Raw genomic sequence first — 18242 nt, 5'->3', positions numbered from 1 at the left:
CCGCGGGGTGCTGCGGCAGGGCCGCGCCTTCCTCGACCTCTTCTGGGACATCGCCAAGCCCGAGCAGGAGGTGCGGCTGGCCGCCACCGAGAGCCTCCTGCGGCACCTGCGGGACGGCAGGAAGGTGAGGCCGGGGCGGGGGGCGGCGGCGGCCGGGGCGCCGTGGGGAGAGGCGGAGGCGAGCATCGCCGCGGCCCGGCTCTCTCTTGCAGGACGACGAGCTGCAGTACACCCTCAGGCGCCTGGTGGAGGGACTGGCGGCCACCCGCGAGGCGGCGCGGCCCGGCTTCAGCCTGGCCCTGGCGCAGGTCAGTGCTCGCGGGCGGGCGGGCGGCCCCGGGCCGGGGCGGCCCCGCAGCCCCCGGTGCTGCCGCTCGGTGCTGAAAGCCGCGCAGCTGCGAAGCTACGAGGTTCCCGGGGTCCCGCTCACGCTGCGGCGCTCTGCGCTGCTTCAGCAAACGCCCTTCGTTTGCAGGGTTTGGCCGGGCTCTGAAACATGCTGCGTTTAGAGCTGTCGGGGCTTCTCGGCACGGGCTTGGTCCCGGCGCTGGGATGCTTCCTGCGGGAGAGCTGGGAAGGCAGCTTCAACCCGTGCTTCAGCGTTTGTCCGTGCTGCTTGCGTCTGTGCCAGACCAGAGTCCCGGCAGCCGGGTCGTCGGCGGGACGCGACCCCGTGTCGCCCAACGGGCTGGTAGCGCGGACGAGCCCGCCTGCTTCCCGCTTGGATCGGGGCCTTGCCAGTGCTGCGCGGCTTCGCTGGTTCTGTTTTGGGGTCGTGCGGGTACAGCAAAATGCTCTCGTGTCATAAAAAGCAAAAAAAAAAAAAAAAAGTCAGCCAGTATATTTATGTCTAACTGGTTCTTATCCTGCCGCACGTTTTCCTGATCTGGGTGCGCTCTGTTCTGGCCTAATAAAGCAGCACGTCTCGTGTTCTGTTCAGCTCGGCTTTGGCTGAACTCCATAAAGCGTCGTAGGATGTAAGAACTGCAGGCTGTGCTGTCTCACCCATCTCCCCAGGTTTTGCAGGCTTTTGAGGAGATTCCAGTGTGCAGTGTCCTGGAACAGATAAAAGAAAAACACAATCTGGAAAAAGTGAAAAAGGTGAGTGGGCTCGTAGCGGCATCAGCCAACAAGTAGGTTAAATTAACTGTTTTCTGCTCTTTGAAAGTTTGACATCTGGATACCATAGCTTTTGGAGTTCTTTCTAAGATAAATGACTATAATGGGACTTGAAATATTTGTAAAAACTGGAAGTTGATGGTATTGTCATCTAGCCCTGTCTTAGCTGAGATTTGCACATGTGCCTGAAAAACAGTCTAAGATAGTGGTTCTTAAACACAGTGCAGGGAGTTGCTCTTGGCTGTATTATCTTCATATGAAAGGACATTCAAGACCAGATCTTCCAGACAGTTTGTTCTACTGGTATGAGCCATAGCTGAATGTGAGATCTAACCCATCAGTGGGGTGGATTGCTACTCTGATTTTTTTTTCTTCTTTTCAGAAACTTGTGAGAAATGCTGCTTTTGGAAACTTTTTTGGAGTTATGGCTCTGTTTCAGTCAGGCCGGCTTATTAAGGTAATGTTAGTATTGTTATGGTATTTGTCAGTAATGATTCTGGAGTTGTCTTGAAGTGGAGAGAGGATCTAGAGGGAAAGGCTGGCTCATTGGCTAGTGCATGAGATGAGACTTTGGAGCATCAAGTCCACTTCATTTCTTTTGCCTTTTCCGTAGGCTTTTTGTGCCTTTTGAATGTCTATTCCTGATACATAACAGAAGTTAGCATTGTGCATTTGGAAGAGTGTGGCATGAATCAGTTGTGAGATGCTTTGATGCTCATGTAAAAGGGATCATATGAATCCAGAAGTTGACAGTTGGTCACCAACAGCTCAAACTTCATGGTATCATGTGATATTCTCAGCTGGAAGTTGAAGATGGGAAGAAAAAGGATGGTTAAGAAAACTTGCATAGATGAAATAATAGTAAATAAAGCTTGGAGAGACTGGATGGAGCTGGGGAGGTGGATGGATTAAGTGATTACCCTAAATGTAAGAACTGTGTCAGATAGTACAGGAAGTCCCTACCTCACCTGGAAGGAAGGGATCCTTTATCATATACAGCCAGAAAACACCATATTGGGAAGAACTGAGTTGTATATCAGGAAGCAATTGTGTAGGCTTCTTATTGTAAGTAGACATGTGGGTCTCAGAGTGGTTTATTATCTGAGCCTTCAGCTTAACCTTAGATATATGTTCTCTATTTTTGGCTTTCCAGGACCAGAAAGCTCTGCTGGAGAGCATCCAGCTTCTCCAGCAGTTGGCACATCATCAAGCACACCTCAGAGATCTCCCTGGAAAAACTCTTGTTGACATCCTTTCTGAGGTATAGACTCAGTATGTGTTGGATGGGAGGGAGGACTTTGCTTAGAGGACTGCTTTTCCGTTGGTTTGTTCATGGTTGAAAGTAAGAGAGGAGGTTGTGGAAGAGTGAATTTGAAATGTAACAGCTATTTTCTGTATTTGTGGGCAGATGCCTTTATTCTGCAAATGATTCCCTTTAGTCTGCTTTCATCATGGACAAACCCTTATTCTGGCTTTTCCCAGTTGACTTGTTTGGGTGGCACATTAGGTCCTCTGCTCTTTTGAAGACAGATGTGCTGAAAACTCTGAACAACAAAGCTCCTTATATGTGCACCAAGTTTCTAATATGTTACTTGGGCCCAAGGCTGAATTTTGGGCTATTGGGAGTGAAAGGAATGTAGGAACAGGGAGTAAAGGAAGTCTGAGTAGGTAGTAAAAGGAAAAAATATCTGTTTATTTCCTTGGTTTGCATGGATATTGTTGGTAGTCGTGAAGACTTACAGCATTAAATCAAAATTAAGCAATACTTTATATGGAAATATTCCTGGTCATCTAATCTTGATGGAAGGTTTTAATGTATTTTGAATCCTATCTTTTAATAAATACAAATGAAAGCAGTTTTTATGCTTTTTCTATCTTATTGAGGAAAACATTAGGTCCAGTTTCCTCTAAAACTTTAAATGCAGTTGTTTACCAGTAAATCCTATTGAAATAAGTAGCTCCTTTTTTAGGTAATGTAATTGAAAGCTAATAGAAGAGTGTTTTGTCCTCCCGAGTGCTGCATGGCAGTACAGGCAGGAGCAGTCAGACTGCAACAGAGCAATTGCAGCTGGAGTCAATGGACAGAATTGCTATTTAATGACAACAGGTTGTCCTTCTCCACATGGCTAAACACCTGCGGCCTGTATGGCAATACTGGACACAAATTCACTCTTTATTTTTGGTTGCATCATCACAAAGAGAATTTCTACAGTTTCCAGAACAGCACAGGTTTTTAAAATATCTGCACAGTAGGGCATTTTATGAACATACTGCAGAGTGAGCTAGTAAAACACCGTCAGGTGTTTCTTGTCTGCTCTCTCATCTGCATTCCTGCTTAGGTTCCTGAAGCTGTGTTTGAGGAGGTCCTATTTGGCATCTTGCAAGCTGACCTCACTTCAGCCTTCAAATCTCCAGAGAACTTGCATCTTTTGCTTGTGGGCATACAGAAGTTCCCTGGTGTTCTGAAACCTAAAAAACTGAAGAAGCTGTTTGGCTCACCTACTATTGTAAATGAGGAGAATATTCCCAGGTAAGTTTTTGAGTAAGGAACATAAAATGCAATGTCCTCAGCCTCTTGTTTAGCAGTGAGAGAAATGTGGCTTTCATTCTGACACCTGCTTGTATTCACCAGGTGCTGCTGAGGGTTAGGCACTCACTTTTGTGTAGGTTCCTAAATTATAGATAGCTGTGTTTTTCCTCCTAAGTGACACCTGGCTGTCCACAGCCCGTGGTGCTCTGGAAATGTTCTGCTCTCTTCAGCAGGATGAATTTGGCCTTCAGCAATCCTTTTCCAGGTCAGATCTCTCACATTATATATATATTTTTCCTAGACTTGTAGAACTTCTGCAAAGTGCTGCCAAGTCTGAGAAGAAGGACAAGAAATTGCCCAGTGTAGGGTATGATTTGCTACAAGTTTCACTGAGGGAAGGTGCCTTTGAACTCTTCTGGAAAGAAGCGGTGGAGAATGAGCTAGTCAAGGAGAAATCAGGACCTGTGAGGTTTGTTGTTTTAAAACAAGCTGTTTTTTGTTTTCAGTATTACCTGATTATTATGTTTCTTGCCCCAGTCCTGCTGCTGCTATGGGGTGGGATGGAAATGATGGTTTCTTGTGAACAATGTGAGAACATTCGTTTTGGATTATTCAGGTATTCGTGAGAAACTTAATAGGAAGCCTAAATCCAGAAGTTATCAGTAAGATTTCTGTCAGAATTGTGACATTTAACTACTTTGGGCTTAAATTTAATTAGGGCAGCACATAAAGGTAATGAACTTCATCAGGTGTAAAGCTTGCTCCTGCAAGACTAAGCTGAACTGCCCCCTCCAAGTGTTTGGGAGGGAGAGTTGTTCTGCTTTGCTGTTTTAGCACTGCAGCTCCCGTGTAGACAAACTCTATTTCTAACATTTGTGTTTAATACTGCTGAGTTTGTGCTTTGTTGGGTGGACTGAATTGAAATGTCTAGCTATTATTGGGCTCTGTCGGTTTGGGATCTGACATGGTCTGTGTTTTTAAATAGGTTATGGCTGTGGCTGGAAATGATAACTAGTAACTATTTCAACTTTTTTTACAAGACTAATACGAGATATTTGTAAGATTCTCAGATGTCTGTTGGGCCTGGTGCTGTATAAAAATGCTGCAAAATCTTTAATGCAAATTTGAGAGCGTTTTGGAAGAGTATCATTTAATTTGGACCATAGCAAGACAGTTTGTGGCTAGGTTAAAATCTTTCTTAGATCAAGAGTGTAAAAGTTGTAGGGCTGCACTTCTGAAGAATTTTGTTATTACATGAATGTCACTGTGAAAGGAAACTGTTTTCCAAGCCTGAGCAGTTTAAGTCTCATGTTACTTGGCTTAAACCAGTATCTAGACAAGTCTAAAAATTCCCTTTGTATGCTCAAAAGCGTTGCTTTTTTAGCCCAGTTTCCTAGAGAAATGAGGCTGATGCTGTCTATCTAATAACTCTTGAGCCTATTGGGCAATTTTGGTCAAATTTGGCAACAAGTTGCAAATATAGATAAGTTCTTATAAGGTCTGTGGAAGTAGAAACCTGGGGAGAAGAGATCCAGAAGGTGTCTTGACTGATGAAGGAGGTGCTGGTGAAGACTCATCTATTTCTAGAGACCAGAGGACACATTATGGGCAGAGATCTTATAACTTTCCCAGTCACAGGAAACACTTATGGAAGTAGGACTTCTGAATGCTGGCGAGCAGGGTATTTTTGACTTTCTTTTTGGCGTGCTTCATGCAGCCTGCCCTACCACCACTTTTTCTCCGTCTTATCCTTGCGTGCGGTTTTACTGCTGTGCCTCTACCTGAGGGAATCCGCTTTGTTTCCACTCAGTTACATGTGCTACCGGTTGCTGGGCAGTGCTCTTCCGCTGTTGTCCCTGGATCAGCTGCGGATGGTTCTTAAAGGCAGGGTGATGCAGCACTACGGAGAACACGTGGTGACAACTCAGGTAGGTGTTCTGAGAATGCTGCATGCTTAGGGTTAAAGGCACTGTACCGAATAGCAAATCCCCCCTCCCGAATCCTGGTTACTGATGCTTTGTGTAAGTAAAGTTTAAGTGGTTTTAGACCTTTGACTTTTACAAAAAGCAGGGTTATTGTATGGCTGTTGGTTGTAACAGGCTGAGTATAGGCTGTATTTGATCTTCATTGCCGATTGTGTATTGTTATTCGGACTTACTTTAGGGGGTTTTGAAATTGTTCAGCACTGACCCTCCTGCTTTCGCTGATGTTGCTGAGAAAGCTCTAATGATGGTGGAAGCAGGGTAAGGGCTGCCCTCAGCACACTGACAATGTCATATGTCAACCTTTAACAGTGCTTTTGACTTTGCATGTCCGGAAACTTCTTTTCTAGCTGTAATTGTGCTGGAGGCTGCATGAGCATTTGAAGGCAAAAGCAAAGAGGGATTACTCATGCTTTTGTGTACTTCACTGCTGTGTTTGATAAACATCTCTGAGGCTTAAATACAAACTTGATTTGGATGTTGGATTTTGGAACTCCTCCTCTCTCCCTCCCTCCTGGGAAGAAAACAAGCAGCATAGCCCTGCAATAAGAGGAGGAAGAATAAAAGGGAGTACTGGTAAAAACAGACTTTGGCTTGGCCTTTATTGCTAACTTAATGCTAATCCGTCTGCTGTGGGCCTCAAAACTGTTGTGTCCTCTTGGGAGAGGAGGGACTTTGCAGTCTTTCTGTCCTGGTACCAAAACAACAGCAGAAATGCAGTTTTTCTCTGGAAAAATGCTTACCACAGTGCCTCCCTTAATGGAACAACTTTCTCCAGGGCTTATCTGCAGACTCAGTTGTTTTATTGTATCTTGTTTTGTATGGCTCCTGCAGAGTGAACTAGGCTGTGTTGTGCATCAAAAGACTTATTAATTAAATTTCTGTCAGAAACATACAAATCTACTGAAGTCTAAAAGACTGTCTGACTAAGCTGAAAGTGAAGCTCTTAGTACTGGTGATGATGAGGAAGTAGGAAAGATCTTAGGCTGACTTTTTTGTTCCTTAATGCAGCTGTTTATTTTGGAAAGCAGATGCTGTTATCTTACGCTTTCTTCTGGGATTCTGGTTGCTGTGGGAGATGGAACTAGATGAAGCTTTAATCTGGTATTGACTCTAAATTATCATCTTCTCAAATCCAGGTTTTTAACGGGAGCACTTGATTTGCTTTTATTGAGAGATGATTGATGAAACCCCCATTGTGAGTTATTAGCCTGTTTACAGTAAAGATTCTCCTGGAGTTTTTCTCATGGCTTTCATACTGCTGCACAAGTGTGGACTTACCAACCGAATGAAAGCAAGAGCTTGCTAGGTTGTGCTTTGTATGAAATCTCTTGCGGTGGTATATGTGTTATGCTTGGATGGATCTGCAGTTACTTAGGTATTTATAGACCCTTTATTTAAAGACCAGTATTCTCTAGACTTTCGCTACTGTTTCTGCTCCCACCAGGTCACTGTATTGAACATGACACTAAACAAAACAAGTTGGTTTATTAATTTACTAAAGTTACATTACATTTTTGGAATGAAGCCACAGCTTGCCCCCTTTAAGGTTTCTCCAATTATACTTTTGTTTTTTCCAGAACAAGTGAATGGGGAATGAACGCTGTGGGCTGTGAAAGAACACCAAGAAATGGGACTGTGGGTGAAATGGGGCATGTTCTGGTAGTCCATGTGCTGGTGGATGATATTCCAAGGCCAGCAGCCAACCATCTGTACGCTACACAGATCAGTGGCAGGACTGAGGATGGGCCTTAGCACAAAACAGCAACCCTTCAGAACATGGGTTTTAGGTTGAAGTTGAACCTGTCAGTTCCCCCCTCCTTTCAGAATATCTCAACGCTTCTGAAACAGCAGAGAGAAAAGATGGAATTTCTTCTACCCACTGTGGTTTATCAGGCTCCAGAGCTACTAGATGAGAGCAGAACTGATGTAGGGGCATTTTTTGAATAAAGGGGAAAACAAGACAGACGATGTGAGAAACTTCTGGGCCTCTCCCCCAGCCTCTGAGCCTATGAGCTTACCCGCACTGGTCAGCGTGTAGTCCAGCCTGCTGAAGCTTGACTGTTTGGGAAAGTCCAAACTGAAGAGTTGATGCTGGTACATGCCAGGATTCTGTGGTTTCCTCCTGGTATGTATGTGAGGAAGCAGCTTGGCTGACCATGACATGAAATTGATGGTTTGCAGGATCCCTTATGGTAAATATTCAGACACATGACTTTAATTTTCATATTGCAATCAAATCTGTGCAGTGATTTGAGTTCCTATAGACACTCAAGACTCAGTGCGAGTTTTCTAACCTGCTTGTTTGGACTGTGTGTTTCAGCTTCCGGACCGATTTAAATTTGCTCCAGAGATGGAAGCATATGTAGATGCATTTCTGAATAGCTGTGATGATCCGGAGAAGCAGCTGGCAGTGATGATCGGCTTCTCTGCTCTCACCAATCAAGGTTATCCGGTGGTTCCCAGCATTTGGAGGGTAGTGAGACACCTGCAGCCAGTGGCATTGCAGAAATACATCAGCTGGCTCAAAGACATGTTCCTTAGGCCAGACTTGGACTGTTGTTTAGACTTTTCAACTAATCGGCAAAAGCAGAACCAAGAAAATGTAAACATGTGAGTGTATTAATGATGCACCTTCCTCTTCTTTTTCTGACTTATGATTAGAAGAGCCACCTGCGTGAAGTTTGGTTTGGGCCGTCGATGTTTGCAGTAGCCAATTCCCTTGCCATGAGCAGGCCATTGTCTCCTGTTCTGTTCCCTCTGTCCTAGAAGACTTAACCTTGACATCTGACACTTTTGCCAGGGCAAGACAAACAGAGCAGATCACTTAGTTCCATGTCCCAAGAGTAGCCTGTAAATACTTGCTATGTGTTTGTAGCAATTTCCAGTTAGGAAAACTTCTCAGAAAAATGCTTTATCCGCTTTCCTGGCACTACCCTTATGTCACTGCTCAGTGAATACCCCAGCTTGGTGCTGTGGGTACTGGGTTACTTGCGGGGAGGCCTCTTTTAAATGATGTAAACTATTAAAGCAGCATGTCTCTGTGTTATAACTTGTCAGTAGAATGAAGTTATAGGTGCAGTACTGCAGTTTTTGAGGTGCTTTTTGGTAGAATGCAGTACCTCAGTGGAGTAAGAGGGACCATCTTTTGCATAGTGAGAAGGTTATTTCTCTTCTTTTGTACCTGTTGCTTTCTTACTGCATAACCCACTTTGCCATCTTTAGCTTAAAGCCTCTGAATGGCTGAAAGTCCCCACAGAACTACGTCCAGTGTCCCCTCTTGCTGCAGTTGACTGTGTGGTTTGTGTAATTCAATGTAGTGTTCAAACTACTGATTGTGTCCACTTGCTTATTGAAAGAGCTCAACATAAGATGGCTCGATTAAGAAAATGGATCATCCACCGACTTGTTAGTATCATTGAAAGCCCTGTGAAGAAAGAAGAGAACCTTGTAATGGACATTTCCAGGTGGGAATGATTTAAAGACTGTTTAATGTCACACGTAGTTGGAATAATTCTGTTTAGTTAGAATAGTGCTATAGAGCTAAATTGTCTCCATGGGACTAGACAGATCGATCAGTGAAAATATTCCAGAACATCTAGTCATTTAGAAGACCAGGTTCTGTTTTCACAAATAACTTCTGCAAACTTAGCCAGACTCTTCACATAAGTAATTTAGGTACTTAAAATCAACTCAGCCTCATTTGTTTTCAGTAAGCTTTAGGTTCCTGGTTACCTAGACTGTTTTGAAGGTATTATTTCTAATCCTTGCATCAATTCTTGATAGTATTTATCTATCAGTTTAAATGTCTTGGAGAATATGATGCAAATCTGACAGCCTGAGATGAGTGCTGTAGTGTGTTACCTGAAGTAGTGCACTTCTGTGAAGTCCTGAGCATCCATCTCTCTTTACCTTGTGTACCTTAAGGAAAGGGGCTTATTGTAAATAGTGACATCTCTCAGGACATTCTTGAATAAAAATGCTAGGTAAATATGTCGTGTGGTGTTCTATTTGGTTTGTACACATGGACTATTTTTGCTTTATTATTTCCAAGCTGACTCTTAATTTTTTTCTCATCTTCTATCTGTTCTAGGTTTTGCTTCTTCCATGCTTTCTTTGAGACCAAGAAAAAAGCTTCCCAAATACCTGAGACAAATGCCCTTCCGTCAGAGCCCCTAGATGAACAGGCTCATTCACTGGCAGCAAACTACTTCTTTGGGTAAGGATTTTGCTTGCATGATTTATGCTTGGAAATTTCTCTCCTTTCCTGAGGATAAGATCACTCTGCAAATGGCATGGCAAGAGATTTGGGCTTTTGAGCTGCTATTGGAGCATTTCTTTTTGACCCCAGGAGCAGGAAGTTACTTTTTTTAAGGAAACCTTAGAAATATTTCCCAAAGATCCTTAATTTGTGTCCAACAAAACTGTATTTTTGCATGGCAAACCTGCTGAATATGTGTCTGATGATCAGGTAGATGCAGAGTTGAGTTCTCTGAGAGTGCTCTACCTGTGTTGGGTATTTTGAAAAGGAAAAGGCCGTCTGGTTCCTCTCATGTGAGCATGCTGGTTGCTTCCTTTGCAGGTTACTTCAGACTTTAAACACCCTGACTGTCTTGGGGGATACAGCAGAGGCTGCAGCCTTGAGGGAGAAGCACATCCATGGTGTGACTGCAGATGGGAAGCTGTGGATCTTTCTCCTTGTTGAGTATGCCAATGAGTTGCTTTCCAGCGAGAAGCATGTCAAAGCTGTGAAGCCTTTTACTAAAGAACAGAGGGATGCTTGGGAGAGGTGAGAGGCTTGGAAAGCTGGGTGCTGAGTTGGTGGGATGAAGAAGGTGGAAAAACCCTACTTATAGTCTCTCTTTGGGCCAATAAAAGCATATTGCCTGTATTTTCCAGTCCTCCTCTAAATGTCCTGGCTGCTGTAGTGGAACCGTTTCATAGGCAGTGGCAGTTCTGTTTCTTCCTTTTGTTGAGGATGCAGCACCTGGGACTGGGTTTTGGGATGCCTTCTTGTTCCCTCTCACCCCACTCTTTTCTTCTTGTTCTTTCTGTGTGTTAAATGTCTATAGGTGGCCATGTCCTTTTCCGTTTTCATTCATAATCATTCTCCCAAACTCAATTCCAAGTCTGCTAATTTTTTCTCCTAGTAATGTCTGTTCTGAGTTCCCAGTGACTCTAACTTGCCCTTTTCTGAACTCGGTCTCCCATGAAGGTCTACACCTTGACTATAGTATTAAGAATTCAGCCTGTGCTGAAATGCAGAGGTTTTCATAAGCTACACAGAGGGTGAGATGCTGTTGTTGGGTTAAGATTTTATCCTACATGTGTAAGCCCAGTATCTATAAATTAAACGTTGAGTACAGAAAATGGTACAGTGGCTGTGGTTGTGTTTTTAGTTTGATCATAAGAGAGGATTCACTGTTGTAATTGTGAAGGACTCATAAGCTTTTCTTTCCTCAGAACACTTCAGTCTGTGAAGAACCTGCAGAAGAAGGAAAATAAATCAGACAGTGCCAAAATCTTTGCTTTCCAGCAACTTCTGCTTTTAATGGCCATTCATCTTTTCAAGGTAACACCCCTGAAGCATACTTAAATGGCGTACAATGCGCTGATAACTGCTGCGCTTTCTGAACACCCAGCTAGAGTTTCTTTGTGTTCAGAGATCCATTCTTTTGAAGCCTCTAGCTTCTTAAATGGACAATTGGCAGCTAATAAGCTGTGATTCTTATACTGACTGCAGACCTCAACTTATGAGAGCAGAGCTTGGCCTGAGCATTGGCTTTGCCCTTGACTTGCTGCATGAGTGGAACAATTCCTGTTTTGTTTCATACTTTTTTCTGCAAAGGGGTCATAGTAGCTGATTTTAATCTGTACCTATCCAAGGAAGAGATCCTTGGATACAGGATATATTCCTTGTGTTGCTGTTGGTAGCAGGGAATTCACAGGGTGGGGTGTTTGTTTGCTATCAAACAGAATCCAGCTGAAACAATGGAACTTCTGAGTGACCTTCTGGACTGCACAGAGAGGGCGTTTAGCAAGGAACCCAAGAAGAAAAAGACTGGTGAGTCCTTCCTGCAGAAAGAGATGGGGTGGGATTATTAATGCTCTGTCAAAGACAGTGGCAGTTCTGCATTAGTGAAGCACTCTGGCAGCATCGGTTGTGGCTTAATGCACTCATCTCCAGGAGAATCGCCTCTCCCCTTCTCTATCCTTCCTTGTCTTTCCAAATCTCTTCCTTGGATAGGTACAGGTAGGTACCCATCCCAAGTGGGTTTCACTCCTGCTTGCCCCTTACAGGACAGGTGGGCTTCAGAGCTGACTGTCGGTCAGATGAACAGCGGCCAAGGGAGTTCACTCCCTTTACATCATTGATCTGTGCTCACTGACAACTTGACCAAAGTGGTGGTTCCTGCCTGCCAGGGCAGAGCTAGCGCTCTGTGGGCTTTTGTAACAGCCAGCAGGCCTGAAACTTGATGCTTTCAAACCTCAAGCTCTGGGCAATGCGAATGTGCCCTGTGTGTGGCTCCAACCTGTTAGCTGCTTTAAGCTAGTCCTGGTTTAGGGTCTGGGGAGCTAGACCGAGACTCGATCAGCAAAGAACCTGACTTATTCTTATGACTTCCTCTCTAATGGTCTTATTGTTCTCTTTAAATCCCTGTGTAAATTTGAAGGTACTGTGAAAGTAAGACCTATAGTTCTATGAGGACTTGGTTGTATGTAGATCAGGGTTCCCAAACTTTTAGACTAATGGACCTCTCTCAAACCCCAGCACTTTTCATGGGCTGCTATGATTCCAGACTTCATTGGAAACACTATGAAATAATATACTTTTGCTGACTAGCTGTTCGTTCCTGTGCAGAGAACTCAGAGCCAGGATGGGTTGAGGTGATTGTGGAAATCCTTCTCTCCCTCCTTGCCCAGCCTAGCCTGCTTATACGTCGGATCTCCAAGAGCATGTTTGGAAGGATATGCCCTAATCTGACCAAGAGAGGCCTGCAGCTGATCTTGGATGTAAGTGAGACACTAGAAGGGATTTTACTGATTGCCTGGCTTGCCCTTAACAGATATAGAAGCATGTATCCTGGCTATTCTCTATTTTGGGATTAAATAAAAGACTCCTTGATTTAGAAAATGGGTCTGGCATATGCACTACTGAATTTTAAAAGCAGTGTGCAAGACATTTTCTTTATGGGAGCCGGTGTCTGCTTATTTTTGGCTGTATTCTTTGGTAGTTTTAGGCTGAGGAAATTTCTGGGTCAGTTTTAATAGCTGGTAGGTTTTATATGTGAGTATAAATAGTAACCTTTATTTTTTTCTAGACAGGCTAAGCTAAAAATAGCTGACACTGAAAATCTGAATTGGTCACATCACTAAGTAAGGTGATGTCTTCTGAGACAGTAATATATGGATTGCAAGATCAGCCGTCAGGCCCTTTATATGATGAATCTAGTACATAAGTTGTAACAAGTCAAAATGATGATCTCTCTCCTATCTCTTCTGTTTTCTCCACCTTTTTGTTACTTATAGAAAGAACTTAACGCATGTTATGGATTTCCATAGGTAGCTGGTATAAACATGTCGTTATAAGCCAGAAAGCTGAATGCTGTTACTTATTATGTCATCATTCAGCTGCTCATCGTGCTGAAATTAATGTCCATTGTGCACAAGAAATGCATCAAAATAAAATATTTTAAAAAAACAAACAACCCCCCTTTTCTGCAGGTTCTTGACCCATACCAGGATCAGGATGAAGAAAGTGCTGTTGTTGTGATGGAAGAATCTGACAAAAAGATCAAATCTGCACCGGAGGACACGGTAACTGATGCATCATTACTTGCACCAAATACTTTTCAGACCGTCACCATTTAAAAATAATGGTCCTTCTGATCTGTGGTAATAGACGTAATTGCATTTCTTTGTCTTAAAGAAAATGGCTGCTGCTCTGTTAAGATTTATTTTCAATGTGCTAAGTGCAAATGTCATGTTGAAAGTGCATGTTTATTAGCCTTTTGGCCTTGAAGAAAAATGCTGTTGAAAGTATGGCTGTTTGAATAGATGACTTCCTGACAACAAATGACCATGTCCTGAAAGTAGCACAGGCTTCTCTTTTTTGCAGCCGCAGACTGAATCAGTGCTGTGATGCACAGCCATCTGGATACAAGATCTTGAGTTTTAATAGCTGCAAAGATTTGACTCATGAACATTATGAGCATCAGCAAAAAGGAGAGTAGGATAAAGGCTGTTACTTCAGTTACTCCTTGGAGGCTTCTTTTTGAGATTCATTTAATATGTCTTGTGAAGACCTGGTATCTCTCTTGTTGTCTGAGATGTACTTACTTGTATCTGAGGGCTGTAGGCAAGGCTGGGGCTTGTTATTTTGTTTCTGAACAGTGACATACCTGAGAATTGAGGAGGACTGGAAGAACTGGGCTCAGGAGATGAACTTTTCTTTCTCAGGATGATGAAAGAAGTGGAGACTCCTCAGATGAAGGTGGCTCTGAGGAAGAGAATGACAGTGGAGATGAAGATAAGAATGAAGAAGTTGATGAAGATTTTCGCAGTCAGCTGATGAATGTTCTCCAAGCAGGGAATGCATTGGTAGGTTTTGACTGTCTGGCTTGGTACAGATACCAGGGGAGTGTGGGGTGGTGAAAGATTGTGTAATGCCCACATTCTACTTAAGCCCTTGCAGCAAGAGCCCTGACAGTCATCTTTGTACAGCATTTGAAGCAGGAGGTCAGGATCTTCAAAGAAAGCTGTGGGAATTAGTCACTTGTTCTCTTATTTAGTGTTAGTGGGTCCCAAGTGCTTCTGCTTGTCAATTTTAGCCTGGTAGCTTGGATTCCTGCCTGCCATAAATGAGACTGATGTGAGCTAAAGCACTGAGATGCTGCTATATGGTGTCTATATTGGCTGGCCTGTGTGAAGGAGTGTGATCCCTGTAGGCCATTCTGGAGACTTCTCGTAGGAGAATTGGAGTGTGTTTAATGATTTCTATAAAGGCTGCTGACATGGCAACATGTTAACCTCTTTTACTGAAGGAGCAATAGCAGCCAGTGTCAAAACCCCAGACCTCTTCCCTCTCCCAGTCATCTGTCTTTTTGTTGTTAGCACTTTGCAGCCAGGATTACCTGGTAGGAAGCACGGGCTGGGTTTCCCATTGATCTGAGCATCCATTTTGTCTCCCCCGGTTGCTATCCAGAGTCTGGAGATAGCTATATCCCTCCTGTGAGTCTGTTCCCGAAGTGGCTGTGGTCCTCCTTACCCTGCAGGGTTAGGGCAGTCACAGGCAAGTGAGTGTTAGAAACTTTATTTTTGAAATACATGAAATAACATGTAGTTTTTACTTTCTAAAAAACAAAAGGGAGGAGATGAGAGCGATGAAGAGCTGGATGATGAGGCTATGATGGCTCTTGACGAGAACATCTCAGCTCTCTTTGCGGAGCAGCAGAAACGGAACCAGGCAAAGAAGGATGAGAGAGACAGGATGCGGAAAGAGAAGATCCTACGGAGGGATTTTAAGATTAAGGTGGGAGATCAGTGTTTGGTACAAAGGCTTCTGGCTCGCTAGCAAGTTGGGTATAGTCTACTTCATGCAGTGGGCTGCTTAGACTAAATATCTTGGACACTTACTTATGTTGTAAGCTTCTGGAGGTTGGGACTGGATTGTGCAGCACCTGGCACAACAAGATTGTGGTCAGCGAACGCAGCTTCAGATGCTTACTTCTAAACAAAACCCTGTCAAAAAGTGAACGGTTTCAGTTTGCTAAACAGAAATGTTTCGGAGTATTAGCTTCCTCCTCTAGCTACTCAAAGGTAGCTAGATGCCTGTCAGTTTTTGTAAGCTGGACAAACTTGATGTACATAGCGTGACATGCATAAAATCCCGCTGGTAATTTTGCTTTCCTCTAGTTTGTTATGCTAATAAAATCAGGAGGATTATGGTGAGACTCCCAAGTTATTTGTGTCTGTAATACTAACCTTGGGCCACCTGGTGTCAGCATGGTCTGTCCATGGTGTTCAGCATCCAGGGACAGCTCCAGCCACACTCTTACAGAAACATCTGGTATCAGATTAGGCAGGAGGCTGAATGGTGTAGCAAGCCATTGGTTTTTCTGCACTTTTATTCTGATCTTGTGCAATAGGAAGCTGATTTTACACTAATGCACTGTCTGGAAGTCAGGGAGGGGGTTGCAGGGTGAGGGGGGTGAAAGCCATCAGTCAGGGGAGCTAGCAGAAATCTGTGCCTATTTACAGTGACTGCAGGTCTGGCCAGGTGGCAGTGATTCTTGTAACTGCTGTTGCTAAATGGTGTTTCTGCACAAAATAGTTCCAAACTTTTAATCGTCAGTTTTTCATGCATTACAAGTGACAGTGGAAAGTGTGTGGATCTCAGCTACAAGTGATGGTGGAAGGTGTGTGGATCTCAGCTGCAAATACAGCCTTCTTCAACCCCTCTGCCTTCTGTGTGCCCTGCTCCAGTCTGAAGGAGCTGCTCTGGGTAGATCCATCATGTTTCCCTGTCTGCGTGAGTTCCCAGCTCAGTAACTCTGTGTTTGCAGGTGCTGGATCTGGTTGAAGTGTTCCTGAGTAAGCAGCCAGAGAACCCCTTGGTGTTCGACATCATTGAGCCCCTGCTTCAGGTGATTGAACAGTGCATGAACTCAGACTCTGACAAGCAGGAGGTTGACTTCCTCCAGAAAACAGCCCATATCTTCACGTAAGTGTCCTTAGTCCTTCAGCTAGTAGGCAGGGGCTTTTGATAGACACCAGCGGTCTTGGTTGAACCCCCGCTCTGGAGCTGGGTCTTTCTGAGATGGGAGAGAGTTGCTGTGCTTATAGATTATGTAGGACTGTTGCCCATCCCCAATGATTAGTCATAACCCACAGGAAAACAATCAGTGTCTGAGTTCTGCGGTCTGAGGGACTTCGGGTGCCAAACCTGTCTGCAGGTGGAATCCTACAGATCAAATGATTGGTATTACGAGCGTAGTACTGTGTTGCTGAATGTCTCCACAGGCCCCTGAGAACCGAGTCAGACCCTGCAACAACTCCCCATGCTTACAGAGTTGCTGCTGTGGCTGGAATGAAACTGCCAACAGCTTATTATTGAGACAGGCAGAGTGCAAGTTCTCTCTGTTCATGGCCAGGAGTGAGGCACGATACAAGCTAGACACAGGCATAATGCATGTGGCATGATGTGATGGGTCCTCTGTACGTCGCTCCCTGCCATCCCCAGCGCTCCTGTGAGGCGTTTTCAGCACTGTTCTCCACCCACTGTTTGAGAAGCAGCTCTCTGGTGACAATGTTTGAGGCAGCCACTTTTACTTTGTGTGAGTTTTGGATGAGAGTTGACTCTGCTGCCTAAATAGCTGCTTGAAGGTGAAGAGCAGTGAGTATCCTCACCTGGCTTGCCGCAGCAATAACTGCCTCTTTTGTTGCCCACGGCTAGCACTGTTTTTGTTTTGAGCAGTGGGAGACGCTGGGTTGCCCTAAGCCCAGTGACAAGGGTTCATAGCCATGGATTCCACAGAGCTCTTTCCGTAGGTAATGGCTTTGGGTGCTCATGGCCTGGTGTGTCCTTAATGCTCTTTTAGGAACTCTTTGTGCCGCGCTAAGCAGTACTGCAGGAGAGTGGATGCCCTGCAAGAAGATTTGCATGCCTTTGTGGAGAGGCTTGTGAAAAAAGCATGCAAGCACACTGACTCTTCAGTGGCTCTCTATTATTTCAGGTGAGTGCTAAAAAAGAACTTTTCTACTCTGTGCTGCGGGCAGGGCTGTGACCGTGACTGGTCTGTAAGCACAAAGTGTTGCACATTAAAACACTTCAGAGAAGTGAGAGACTCCATGAAAGCTGGATGCCAGCATCTGTGTTTTACATGAGGAATAGTCATCCTGGCAGTTTGAAGCATTTCCAGAGATGTCCTTTTTGTGGTGATCATCTTCTACGGGCCCTGTGACACAGAAATGCTCTGGTCCAGGTTTGTTGGTAGTGATGGGAAGGACTCCCTTGGGGCTCCATCAGGGAGTGATGAATTGCATGTGATTCAGATAGGGACGAGTGTAATTTACGGTCCGTCTGCAGTGATCATTCTGTAAATACTGTGTTTACCTGTCTCCACGATAACATAACAAGGACAATAATGATTATAGCTTCTGTCCATACGTACCAGTATTTGTTCCTTTGCTACTGAATGCAGGTGAATTAGGGGTCTCCATGATAAGGCTGTGTATCTGCTAGGAAATGTGAGCAATCCTGCTGTTCCCTGGTGTCAAGGGGAACACCATTTACCAGCAGGCTTTCTTGGGGCTTGCAGGCAGTTTCAGGAGGACTTTGATACTCCTGTCTGGGATTTCTCAACAAAACTCTATATGTGGTGGGTACCATATGCATGTCAGCCTAGTGCCACTGGGTGGTATCGGCTGTGCAGGAACCGTGGTAGTTCCTGGCAGCGCAGGCCTGGCTGTGTGTGCGCTGCACAGTCTCCAACAGCCTCCTGGTGGTGCCAGTCCTGAGTGGAGCTGCCTTCTGCATGCCCCGTTAATGTGACATTTCTCAAAATTAGCAGGCTGTCAGCACGCGCTCTTGGTTGACCTGCCCGTGTTCT

At 44.5% G+C, this 18242-nt stretch overlaps 1 protein-coding gene across 1 annotated transcript in view; it reads left to right on the top strand.

Moving 5' to 3' along the window:
* Nucleotides 1-4: 4 nt before the first annotated feature.
* Nucleotides 5-18242, top strand: part of MYBBP1A (MYB binding protein 1a) — a gene marked incomplete at its 5' end in the record, with an annotated part of 60069 nt that continues 41831 nt past the window's right edge. The window contains 20 exons of the mRNA XM_026063635.1: nucleotides 5-124; nucleotides 213-308; nucleotides 1018-1101; nucleotides 1502-1576; nucleotides 2273-2380; nucleotides 3459-3649; nucleotides 3951-4118; nucleotides 5460-5577; nucleotides 7955-8244; nucleotides 8991-9098; nucleotides 9725-9850; nucleotides 10214-10420; nucleotides 11095-11203; nucleotides 11608-11695; nucleotides 12494-12645; nucleotides 13357-13449; nucleotides 14092-14232; nucleotides 14999-15163; nucleotides 16197-16354; nucleotides 17232-17366. Of these exons, the coding sequence (XP_025919420.1) occupies nucleotides 5-124; nucleotides 213-308; nucleotides 1018-1101; nucleotides 1502-1576; nucleotides 2273-2380; nucleotides 3459-3649; nucleotides 3951-4118; nucleotides 5460-5577; nucleotides 7955-8244; nucleotides 8991-9098; nucleotides 9725-9850; nucleotides 10214-10420; nucleotides 11095-11203; nucleotides 11608-11695; nucleotides 12494-12645; nucleotides 13357-13449; nucleotides 14092-14232; nucleotides 14999-15163; nucleotides 16197-16354; nucleotides 17232-17366 (2732 nt within the window). The remainder of the gene's footprint in view (nucleotides 125-212; nucleotides 309-1017; nucleotides 1102-1501; nucleotides 1577-2272; nucleotides 2381-3458; nucleotides 3650-3950; nucleotides 4119-5459; nucleotides 5578-7954; nucleotides 8245-8990; nucleotides 9099-9724; nucleotides 9851-10213; nucleotides 10421-11094; nucleotides 11204-11607; nucleotides 11696-12493; nucleotides 12646-13356; nucleotides 13450-14091; nucleotides 14233-14998; nucleotides 15164-16196; nucleotides 16355-17231; nucleotides 17367-18242) is intronic.

This window comes from Apteryx rowi, unplaced genomic scaffold, assembly GCF_003343035.1.
Source record: "Apteryx rowi isolate R43461 unplaced genomic scaffold, aptRow1 scaffold_20, whole genome shotgun sequence".
NCBI lineage: Eukaryota > Metazoa > Chordata > Aves > Apterygiformes > Apterygidae > Apteryx > Apteryx rowi.
This window is presented reverse-complemented; position numbering and strand designations above follow the sequence as displayed.